The following is a 12,546-nucleotide window of genomic DNA, read 5'->3' as shown; positions in this document are numbered from 1 at the left end:
TAATTTGCCATGTAATCAGCACATACTATCATAGACTTCAGCACATGTAAGATTAGGTTATTTTGATTTCAAAACACTACCATAAAAACTTAGTGCACTGAAAGAAGCACAAAGCACATCTCCAACACCTCTAAATAACCTGTATCTGGATGACACTTGGAGCGGGGCAGAGAGATGCCTATTTTGCAGGGCAATGTCTCAGTGCTCCTATGTGTATCATACCCATGTTTTTCTAACAAAATGAAGATCTTGTTTAATGCTAAAACCATGCAGACAGGAAGAAAAAAAGGCTTAACGATTATGCACCAATGCTTTTTGAGCTCAAATAATAGCTTTGCAATTCAGTTTGTTCAATATGCAGTCTGTGAGCAGGAAAATGACTGGTTTTAATTTTTCCTTCTTCCACAGTCAGAATTCTGTCTCCCAAACCAGCACTGTTGGTTCTAAAGCACAGCATTTTGAGAAAAGTAAGCTTCTTTCCTGTATTTTTAGACTTTCCCCCAGATAACCAAACAAATGTATAACAACAGAGATTTTGATATTTCCATGATGCTGAGGTGTCAGAAGCCATACTCAATTTTTTTTTCAGTCACATTTGTAAAGTTATTTCTTTTGAAAATACCACACAGTGTTTGTCCAGAATAAATTTTTGTCCATGTCTAAATTGTAGATAAATCTTGGAAAACACAGCGTGGCTACGTTTGGTAAGACAAGACTTCTTAATCTGCTGTCCCCATAAAGAAACCTATGTTAATGGCATGGGTGGTAGCGGGACATTTTTTTCCCAGCCTCTGCAGCAGTCAGCTGGTTGCTTCCTATATTTACATATCTTTTAGAAACAAAGTTTCAAGTGTTCTGCCCCAGGAATGTTCTCTAGAGCTGCATTTGCGGTTACTGGGTCAGCATATCATCTCACACAGGACAGCCCATCCGAGCAATAGAACGTTTTCTACACGAATGCAGTGATGAAGGCTACACTCAAAGCACCCTTCCAAGCAGCACGGCACCACCTCATCACCTCCCTGGGCACCCTGTGCCACTGCCTCACCACTCTTGATGAGGATAATTTTTTCCTAATATCCAACCTGAAATGGCATTCATAAGACCCCTGCAGTACACATGTGCATGGGGCAGACATTTGGTGCTATACACAACATTGATGAACCTTCAAAGTCTTCTTTATGTGCCTCTTCCACACCTGGATTAGAAATGAGAATTAGACTCTCTAGCATGACCCCACAATCTCAAATATTTTTTATTCTAGGTCTGTGATCCAGCAATATCTTAAGGTAATACAAAGTGAGAATTTTTAGCTTCATGCTATAGCTTTTTCTGACTCATCATTTCTTTTACTGAAATGCAGAATATTCTTTAAAATAGGGGATAAATGGTCTAAAATAAGTTACCAACCAGGCTGAACACAGCGAGTAGGTATATCCGCAAACACACAAGCCTTTGTGTGTAAATGAGCTAGCCACATCTGGTCTCCCACACTGATAAGTTGCTGTTTGTTTAAAAAATAAAATGACATAAAAATAAAAGCTCTAAGCTACTTCTGCCTGCAGCACGTGGCTTTTACTGTTTGCACAAGGGAGGAGCTTTGCCTCCCACCCGAATTTCAACAACACTTACAATTCAGTAAATAGGTGAGGACAGTCTATCTATTCTCTCTGCCTATTCCCTCCAGTGAAATCTCCTTCTATATCCCATATATATCCTGATATATTCATATATATTATATATGAATGATACATATTCATATATCCATATATCAGGATATATATCCTGATATCTCTATATATAGATATCAGGATATATAGAGAGATACTATATCTATATCTTTAAGGTCTTTTCCAACATGAGCATTCGATGATTCTCTGATTCCATTGAGCTGTGGGTGGATGAAGAATGTGTAATTTGCTTGTTGACCTGTTTTTTGCTTCTGCACAAAAATGAAAGGCCATTCTTCTACTACCAATAAATGCCACCTTATCTCTAGGTGACTAATTGGCTGGCTGGCAAAGCCAGGAACAGGTTCAGGGGTAATGCTTCCAACAGGGACAAACTGATGCAGCATGATAAGAAGACTCAGATCCAGCCCAGCCCTAATTACAGTTCAGTAACATGTACTCTATTACTCCAAGAGCAAAACAAAGATGTTAATAATTAATGTTCAGCTGTCTGTTTGCAAGAACTCCTGTTAAGTTTAATTTTCTGGAACCTAATATTAAGGCACAATTTTATAAATATTAATAGAATTCCAGCATTATGTTTTACCAGTCATTAACAGTACTATGCCAACTGAATGTCCATTTAAATAGATGAAATAAGCAGTATTGGCTCAGATCCTGTGGGAGGGAAACAACAATTTTTCATAGTATTGTATGTATTTAAATTACTATACATCCATTATGCTCCTGTTTTAGCAAATATCTGTTCTTGGTGAAAGTTAAATTGCTTGGGAAGTACTTTAAAACATGCTAAAGCTTCCTACTTTGATATTAGACTCAGTATTCACACAGAGGGTTGTGCTTGTCAGCAATGAAGACAAGGGGATGCAGAAGCACCATCATATTGGGTGTTGATACGCATCACAATTTTCATTTCCCCATCCGTTCAGTTCTGGAGTATTAAGAACTATTCTAATCAACAGACAGATTCATTCATCTAGTAAAATCTGAAAAATAGCCTCCAACATTTGAGTTCTTGGCATGCTGTTCATGGAGCTAACAGAAGAAAACACCACTCCCCAAATCCCTAGATAGAGAATCAGCTGTCCAGGTACACAACAATATCCAGCACCTTGGATCTGATGATTCTCTCAATACAGTTTTTACAGGTTACATGGAAAGGCTTCCGTCCGATAGAGTAGAAAGGGTCAAGTTCTATAACATGAAGTAAAAAAGGGTGAAGCTACCTAATGTGACTGAGTCAGCTTACTGCTCTGACTTGGGTGGTCCAGCTGTCCCTCCCTGAATCCTGGCCCTGCGGGTCCACACCCTCTCTTGCACCACATCAAACCACATGGTAAGCCGATCCAACTTGTTAATCCATCAGAAAACCATTCTCTTGAACTGACTCACCAAGGGCTAGACAAGTGTGGTGCTAAGGTAAGGAAGGGTGAAGGAGCATGCTGCTGGACAACACACAACCACCTCTTTTGGTGGCCAGCAGCTCAACACCCTGACTTAAATGTAGCAAAACCAAAGAAAATGTTGGAGAGGGACACAAGAGCACAGTCAGCAAATAGAATGGCATGGAATAATTCTGCCTCTTTGGGAAGGCTGGAAATGCAGGAAAAGGCATCAAAAAGACCTTGGAATGGTTTGGGACAGTGAGGTTGGGCAATGTAGGAGAACAGTAAGATGCTGTATTCTGACACGCAATAGGAACACACTGGTACTGTCCTGGGAGAAGTACAAACAGAGTGTGAGCTGCGTGGAACTCACCTAGACTGTGCTGACTCTCTGGGGCTCACAAAGCTTATGCATATGAACATGTATTCAGACAGCCCTGAAAAAAGTAAGCTCTTCAGGACTGATGCGCAAGCAAGCTAAGTAGTTTATATAGTAATATATAGTATATAGTGTTTAATGAAACACAACTATATTATATTCCTATTGATCAAGAGAAGGGAAGGACACCATTGTTCACATAGAAAACAAATGGAAATGAAGCTTCTGCTCATTCTTGAGAAATTGTTTTACCCAAAAAGAAAAAAACATATATACAAAATCTTTTGAGGAATAATGCCTGGACAGTGTTGTCAGTTCAAAAACTCCCTCACTGTTGTCCTTTCGTTCCTCTCTTAAATTACCAAGACAGGTTTCTCTTTTTGCAGCAGCAAATGTCCTAGGCTTTTTATTTTCTTAGAATCTCTCTCACTAGAACAAGAGTCTTCACAAGAAACAGATTTTGGAAGTATCAAAAATTGTGCTAGCCAGCTGCAGAAAGGGAAAAGAAGCTGCATCTTCATTCAAAAAACTATGATGTCCAGTCCTTTAATGAAAGCACATCTTCTTGGCTTCAGGAACAGTTCTTGAGTTCCTCCCTTGCACACTGGATAATAGCTTCTGGGCCATCAGGAGAAAAATACTGAGACTGTAACATGCTAAATAGCAGGATATACTGTAACCCATAGGCTGAGGCTCTCTCAAGCTTCCCAAACCAAGGCCCAGGAAGCAAACTGTCCTTGCCAGCACTCCAGCTGTCTCTGTTCTCTTTTCCAAGTACAAGGTAAGCCACTGGCAGAAGAGAGAACTACGTGCCTGGCTGCTGGAAGAAGAGGAAAGAGAAAATATGATGTGCAATACATCAGGAACACACCAAATTATCATGGCAGGCCACATCATCCTAACGCTGCTCTGCATTGTTTCCACCTTGATGATCTTTCAGCATGTCACGATGCTGAGCCACGATGACACAGGGGCAGGAAGCACATATCAGATGCAAAGTAAAAAGGTCACGTAATGTTTGTGACCCTCTGAAAAACCAAAGAGACTTTCCTTGCATCTGAGTTCCTTGCTGAAAAGCCAGAAGACCTGTCTGTATCAAAATCATGAAAAACTTCTGGAACAGTTAAGATAAATATGACCTATATAAAGATAAAGGAGGAATTCTTTTTTCTTTTTTCAGAACTCCTTATCACTCTATCGGAACGTGGACTTCAAATAGTGTTTTAAAAATGTTCTTTAAAATAAATCTTTTGTCCATAACTGGACTTAAAGCACCCCCAGGGCCTGCAGGCTTGCTTAAGTTTGAGACAAAAAACGTACATAATTGTCAATCTTTAGCAAGTCAGGGAGCTCTTTTCTAACCAGAGCCAGAAATACCCCCTCCTGAGAAAAACTTCACAAAGAATGTGGAAAAAGCTTTTGAACTTTTCACGGTACAAAATTTAAGATGAGGACAAATGTGTCAGTCTTGAGCTTTTTATAAGCTCTGCTGCATTTCCATCACCTTATAGAGATAGAGCATTGTCTTATATTGTAACTCACTAGAGTAACTCACTTTCTTTAAATATGAATAAAATAATTAAAGCAGTCAAACATGGTAATCTGCATAAATCTCTCTTGATCAACCCCTGTAACCTGTAAACCTGTATTGTTGGTGTAATAAAAACAGGCTTTGTTCCCAGGGGAGTAAAGGCATATCGTGTCAAACAGATTCAAGGACAGAGCAAACAATTTCAGCTGAAGAGCCTGGAGGAATCCCGCAGTATTAAACACTGAGCTATCCAGGCTTACACAATGTAATTGAGAATACTTCTCCTTGTAATTTAGCCCAACCCTTATAATCTCAGATTATAATGAAAGGTTTTTCCCTTTAAACAATGCAACATTATGATATTCAGTGATAAACAACCAAAGTATTCTGTTACTTTAATTTCAGCAAGACGTGTTTAGGGAAGCTCTGCAGTGGTGTCAACAAGCAATAAGCTGGATGCAGTGTGGCTCCAGAGTGCTGTGTTTATCTCCAGGGCCCTGAGCTTGGTTCTCTGCTATCCCAAGGGCTGTGCCACCTGACAACTGCGCTGAGCAATGTATGCACAGCACCGTACAGGGGCACCTTGTGCTTGCTGGGGTCAGTAGCCACAACAGCAAAGTACAAATCTCTGGGTGTAGCAGGGCTTGTGCAAGCTGCAGATTGCCTCAAAATGCCCAGACATCACCGCACAAAACTAGGTGTGCTTTTCCATCGGGGTCAGCGCTAGCAGAGCCTGTCAGTAATCCTCAGTGCTTGGCACCATCTCTCCTAGATGAACCCTCCCTAGCTTTGCAGAAATGGGGGCAGTGTTTGAAAGATGAATAAACTGTGCTAACCCTTTGAGTACCTCAGGAAAAGTGTGCATTCAACAGAAGAACGCTTGCATAGCCCTGTGAGTGTACTTTGTACAGTCTGTCCTGATTAGAAAGGAAGTAAGCTTAACAGAGAATCCAACAGAGACAAGCAGTTCTCTAGTTTTATTTGGAAAAGCTGCAAACCTGTTAGAGTTCACTTGCTGGTATGAAAAGTAAGCCTGAAAAATGCCACTGTTGAGATCAAGGAATAATGGCTTATGTGGAACAAGGTAGGCTGACATGGGGTGGTCTGGAAGGGAAGAGCAAGTACTACAAGCCCACGTGTCCTTAAACCTGAGTAGTGACACTATCACAGCCACATCCTCATTTGACCAATGCCTCACACACTTTCTGTGAAGCTTCAGGTGGTTTCTGGCACCAGTAAAAATCTCAGCCTTGAGTCCTAAGGGACTTTTATCTTGTTGACAGCAAACTGTCTGAAGATGGAATTTATTTATTTCTAAGATGATTTTGTTCTGTGAATTCTATCCCCCTCATGTTGCTATTCTGCACTCCCTTCTTTCCCTCTGCTTCAAAGATTCTTCCAGACTGCTTATACAACCTGAACACTGCAGAACCCCAGATATATAGAGCACCTACAAGGATATATTGACGCTGCTATTATTACTACTCAATGAAAACAGAAAAGCTATTCACTGACTGACCTATTCTTTTAGGCATTTCTAATAAACATATCTATATCAGATCTATATCAAAGTAGTGATTAAAGAAAAAAAAACCCTCCAACCTTGCATTAACTTTATCCTACATCATCCCCCTGTGAGGACTGGTACAGCTTTGAGGACTTTTTATCTGCATTCTCTGTGGATCAGTAGTGTCTCATCATTACCTAGTCACCAATCAAGCCCTTTTCCAACACTCACTGACACACAAAAAACACGAGCTGTTTGGAAATATCAAATTCAGGAACACGTGAAGAATTACCTGCAGAAAAGGGGGGAAGTAATGCCCTCCCCATTAGTTTTGGCAGCCATCCTATGGGTCATTTTGCTTTGTATACTGTATGTTCTTTTCTGTCATGCTTTGCCCTTACGTTGTCTTTTAAAGAACAAGCTCTCTGGCAATGAATAGAGTCTTTATGTGCTTGGAAAACATTTCTAGTATGTTGTAGATACGATTGTGATAAAAATACTCATTGTTTTCCAGAACTTCCCTACCGTCGCCACACTTTACTTCAGTTTTGTCACTGGAATACAACCATTATTACATTGTTTTGTGCCCCTGGTGAAGCACTGGCAAATGGTTCAGATATTTTAAATGGATTCTGTTATTTCTTCTGACCACGCTGGGAACATGTTGTGTCAAGAGAACTTGACGTAGTTCAGCACATTAGCAAATGTAAAAATTAAGACATTTAATTGACATGTGGGAAAGAGGAAAAGAACAAAGGAGTTCTGAAGCCTAATTAGCCCATGAATTAATAACTATCATTGGGTTTTAGCCTGATGCCATATTTGTACCTTGGTCCTTTTCTTACTGGTTTCATGGTCTGAGTGTTGAGTTAGAATCATAGAATGATGGAGTCTGTGACATTCATCTCCATTATGTTTGCTGAAGGAGTACACAATAAATTAAAATGGTCTTTTACCTCCTCAGCTTCTCCCCAGCAGAATATAATTGCTTGCATTTCTAAAGTGTTTGAAAATAACAGGCTTGACTCTTTTCTCATTTGGTCTGGCTTAACAATGCTGCAAGTCCAAAGAATTCAGCCACATTAACTTCAACACAAAGCTTACTAGAGGAACGCCTGGCCTGGTACTTCAGTCATACCTCATATTCTGGATTTAAAGAGCAATTCCCATTAAACTTGGATTAAAAACCTGTTCACGTTATGTTCTGGACTCAAACATTGTCTTTAAACCACTTCCTTCTGCCTCTACTATTATGTTGTCCTTCCTTTAAGAGCAATGAACAAAGCAATTACTGACCTGTATCCTATCTGGTTCTAGTTCCCAGCTTTTCCAGTTCTTTCAGATTTTGTTGTTGTTATTTTGGGTTTTTTTTGTTGGTTTTTTTTTTTTTTTTTCAGTTGGCCTAGGCACTTCCGGATCTCATTCACCTTGGATTCATGGGTATGACATGACCTTGTCCTCTCAGTCCTCCTTCTGCCTTTCTCATAATCCAGTCTGGTTTTCCTTTCCATTTTCTGTACGCATATGATGGATGTTTGTGGCCTTGGTGCGCTCTGTTTCTCCTGTTACAGCCCTCACATAGTACCAGCAGCGCCTGACATTCCTATAAGTCCTGCTGCATCTGTTAATTTTAAATCTAGATCTATATAGAGAGATGGTAAGAATGAGCTGCTTTAATTGCACAGATGAAGCCCTCTTACTAGAGTACATCACAATCCCTGCCCTCACAACAGCCTGTGAGGAGCAACAATATGGGTGTATGTTCTTCAGTGCTGAAAAAAAAAACAAACGATGTCCCCAAAATCACAAGAGACTTTGGCAGAGCATGAGCAGAACATTCACATAGCTCATTTTCAGTTACTAACCAAAGGACACATTTTGCTTTTCTACTCCCAGGTCTGCACGTTGGCTCCTTTCTCTGGCCCTCTTTGGCTTTAGGATGGATTTCTGTCCTGAGAAGAGGCAAACAGCAGCTGAGTGCCCTTGCCCAGCCTAGCAAACCAAGGTTTCTGCTCTGCTTGCCCGCTGGGCCACAGTACAGATGAACCTTATAGCCCAGGAAGGACAGCTGCTAGAGCTTAGTGCAGAGTTTGCCGAGTGCTGCACCTCAACACACTGTTTTGAGCTGTACTGCACAGAAGTACAGGATACACAGCATTCACTTGACATCTACTGCAAGCCAGCAAGGCTCAAGCTGGGTGGATCAGAGCACACACGTCATCCCAGAGCTTCTCGCGTGGCTGCTGACAGCCGATATGACAGTGCCGGGACTTGCTTCCCTCCATGGAGTCTCCTCTCTGCGGTCCCCGCAGCTCCTGTTACTCTGCCAAACCCTTTTCCTTTTCCTGTGGGGCTTTGTCCCGCTCACTGCAGCTCCTCGTGGTTTCACGGCCCCATCACCTGCTCTTTCTTCCTACTGCGTTTAAACTGCCTGACACCGGCGTATGACAGGGGCCGGGTTAGGTCGAATAGAAGCCGCACATTATTTAGGAGAGTGCCGGCGCTGCCTCCTGCTTCGCCGGGTTATTTTGGGGCCTACGGATTGACAAAACCCGATCCTCTGCTCGGCTGCGGCCGCCGGACCCACAGCCCAACTTTCATCACCAGCTGCCCCTCGGCACGCCGGTGCCACCCGGTCCGAGCGCCGGGAGCAGGGGCTCGCTCCGAGGTTCCCAGCCACGCCCCGCCAGCAGCTTCGCAGCACGGCGGACCTCCCCGGCCCTCTGCACAGCGCGGGGCGGGGCGGCGCGGCACGGCACAGCACAGCCCGGCCCGGCCCGGCCCGGCCCGGCGCTGCTTGCCCGGCACGGCCCCGCCCGCCGGCGGCGCGGCCCCGCCCGCCTGACGCGCCGGCGGCGCTGGCGGGCTGGAAGTGGCGTACGTGCAGAGCGGGCCGCGAGCGTGGCGCCTCCTCCTCGCCCCGACACGGCGCTGAGGCGCGGCGGGCAGAGGCAGAGGCGGCGGCCGCGCCGGGCCGCGCACTCGGGAGAGCGGCCGCGCATCGCGCCAGCCGCCCGCCCGCCCCTCGGCCCTCCGCCGCCGCTGGCGGGGCGGCGATGAAGCGGCGCTAAAGGCGCAGGGAGGGCCCCCGCTGCAGCCCAGCGCCTGGCCGCCCCGAGGAGCAGGGAGGGAGGCCGCGGGCCGGCGGACGCGCAGGGCGGCGGGGGCCGCGGCGAGCCGGGCGGCCATGATGCAGTGAGCGCTGCTCCCAGCGCGGCCGGGCGGGGGCCCGCGTAGCGCCGCTCCCGCCCGCCTCCTTACATAACGCTCGGCGGCGGAGCGGGGCTGCGGCTGCACCACCAGCGCCATGGCGAATGACAACGGCGGCGGCGCCGGACAGGGCGGCGGCGGCGGCAGCGGGAGCGGCGGCGGCAGTGGAGGCGGCGGCGGCGGCAGCGGCAGCAGCAGCGAGCGGGACCGGCAGTACTGCGAGCTGTGCGGGAAGATGGAGAACCTGCTGCGGTGCGGGCGCTGCCGCAGCTCCTTCTACTGCAGCAAGGAGCACCAGCGGCAGGACTGGAAGAAGCACAAGCTCATCTGCCGTGGGGGAGGCGCGGCGGCCGCGGCAGGGGGCGCTGCGGAGCCTCGCGGCGCTCAGCCCCCGCCGCCCCGCGCCCACGGCTCCCGCAGCGCACGCGGTGCGCACGGCGCCGGGGCCGCGGGCCGCCAGGACAAGGCGGCGGCGAAGGGGGCGGCGTCGGGCCCCGAGCCCTCCGGCGAGGTCGCCCCGCCGGACGACGACCGCGTCGTCGCGGCGGCGGCCGGAGGCGGAGAGGCGGCGGCCCCGGCCCCGGCTCCGGCTCCCGCCGCGGAGGCGGTGCTGCTGTACCGGGACAAGTCGAACCTGTACCCGAGCGGCGTGCAGGCGGGGCCCGGAGGGGCCGCGCTGCGTCCCAACGGGCAGACCAAGTCGCTAGTGCCTCAGCGGCTGGCGCTGGAGTACATCGTGCCCTGCATGAACAAGCACGGCATCTGCGTAGTGGACGACTTCCTGGGCAAGGAGCTGGGCGGGCTGGTGGCCCAAGAAGTGCGAGCCCTGCATCACACCGGTCGCTTCACCGATGGGCAGCTGGTCAGCCAGAAGAGCGACTCCTCCAAGGACATCCGCGGCGACAAGATCACCTGGGTGGAGGGCAAGGAGCCGGGCTGCCAGACCATCCGCCTGCTCATGAACAGCATGGACGATCTCATCCGCCACTGCAACGGCAAGCTGGGCAACTACCGCATCAACGGCAGGACGAAAGTGAGTGCGGGACTGAGTGGGGACGGGCCGAGAGCCGCCGGCCGGCCGGGATCGTGCCCGCGCGCACGTGGCCGCCGGCGCGCACATGCGCGCGCCCCGCCGAGTGCCTGCGCGTTGCGCTGCCTCGCGTCCCCGCGAGCGCCGCGGCACGTGCCCGCGACCCCCGCGCTGCTCGGAGGCGGCTGCGTGCTGCCGCGCGCCGAGGACGCAGAACCGAGCCCCGTTGTGTCGGCCTGATTGGTGATTCCCTTCAGGTTCGCCGCATGAGATCGCACCCTCCGTGAAGGACTGCGATGAATATTCATTACTGTCATTTCAGCCCCTTCACAGTTTGCTACCTCTGTTCAAGAATAAGGCGGGCAGTGAGCTGCCGAGGGGCGCCCAGCGCGGCCGGCCCGGGCACAGACGCGCTGTTGTTGGTGCAGCTGCGGGGCCTCAGCTGGTGGGAAACGGGAGTGGGAGGGGGAGAGCTGGGAGGCGAGAGACAGCCCCGGGTCTGTTCGGATGCACTGAGTTACCTCCTGCCGCAGAAGAACGTGGGGGGAACTCTTCGTTTCTTCTTTTTGTTCTTAAATGCGATCTGTGTGTACTGTGCGTACTGAACCAATGTTCTATTAACGCTATCACAAACGTGGTTTGGATTTCTCCTCCAGACCTATTTACTCGGAGATTTCTAATCTAAGAAGCTGTGAGGCAGCGGCTCGCACTGTCTAGGCAGGTGGTGGAGTCACGGTCCCTGGAGGTGTTCCAGAAACGTGCGTGTGGCAGTGAGGGAAGTGATTAGTGGGCATGGGGGGCTGGGCTGATGGTTGGGACAGGATGGTCTTAGTGATCTTTTCCAGCCTTTATGATTCTTTAAGGTGCCAGTGCTTTAGACACACCTGCTGCAAACATCTGTAGCCTTGTGGGCTTCAGTTTTATGCATCAAAGAGGAGAGCTGCTTCTGTCTGTGTGCACAGTGATGTGCTGCTGGAAGTAATGTGTGCCAGGGCTGCAATTCCCAATGTCCCTTCTTGCAGTGCTGAATCACAGATGTGACTTTTTGGCTTCTGTATGTGGCACCTCCAAGCAACGCTTCTGCTAGCTGAGAAGGAACATCTAGGTGGGAAAAGAAATCTCTAACTGCAGCATGCTCTGCATTTCTGTAGAGTGGCAGTACAGTTATGCAGACTGTTGAGCACCACTTGGTTTTCAATTGCTGCTAAAATGCCTGTGTTTCCAGGGATCACAACAGGTTTGCATTTCTGTACCAGTGAGGAGCAGTTCGTTCTGTCTTCTCCTGTTCCCTTGCTTATCTCCTAAAGTCAGTGCTTGTGGTGTTGCAGGAAAGCTCAGTTTCCTAAAGCTTCAGCAAGAGTAGAAGGAAATCTGTCCATCACTGCTACAGATTTACTAGTGAGCTCACAAATACGCAAAGGTGTATCGGTGAGAGGGGCCGTCAGTGGAAGAGTCAGACTTGGTGGGTTTGTCTATGTTCATAATGTCTGCAGAGGTAGCAGTGATGCACTGACTTCCACCCTCTCTCATGCATCCTTGGAGGCCTCTGCTTTCCCTCCACCCTTCTGCCACAGTGAGTAGGGCCCGTGGATAGGAGCTTCTTTGGCACCTGCTGTCAGAGCTCCTGGCTCTGGATGGATAGAAACATGGTGACACCTCTGGGTTATTGGGAAAGCCCTGTTTTTTGTTTGCTTCTTGCCTCTGCTTTTTCTGGATCAAGGTTTAGTCTCATTCTTGCAGGAGTTGCAGTGTATATGTGTTTTGTTCTTATCTGTAGAGATGAGTGTGCAGTGGAGATGCTGCTACTACTCAG

The 12,546-nt window shown here is 47.9% G+C and overlaps 1 protein-coding gene across 1 annotated transcript in view; it reads left to right on the top strand.

Moving 5' to 3' along the window:
• Positions 1–9,696: 9,696 nt before the first annotated feature.
• Positions 9,697–12,546, top strand: part of EGLN1 (egl-9 family hypoxia inducible factor 1) — a 29,037-nt gene continuing 26,187 nt past the window's right edge. Inside the window, exon 1 of the mRNA XM_052684518.1 lies at positions 9,697–10,736. Coding sequence (XP_052540478.1) covers positions 9,801–10,736 — 936 coding nt within the window. The 5' untranslated portion in view covers positions 9,697–9,800. The remainder of the gene's footprint in view (positions 10,737–12,546) is intronic.

This window comes from Tympanuchus pallidicinctus, unplaced genomic scaffold, assembly GCF_026119805.1.
Source record: "Tympanuchus pallidicinctus isolate F22 unplaced genomic scaffold, pur_lepc_1.0 scaffold1, whole genome shotgun sequence".
Lineage (NCBI taxonomy): Eukaryota > Metazoa > Chordata > Aves > Galliformes > Phasianidae > Tympanuchus > Tympanuchus pallidicinctus.
This window is presented reverse-complemented; position numbering and strand designations above follow the sequence as displayed.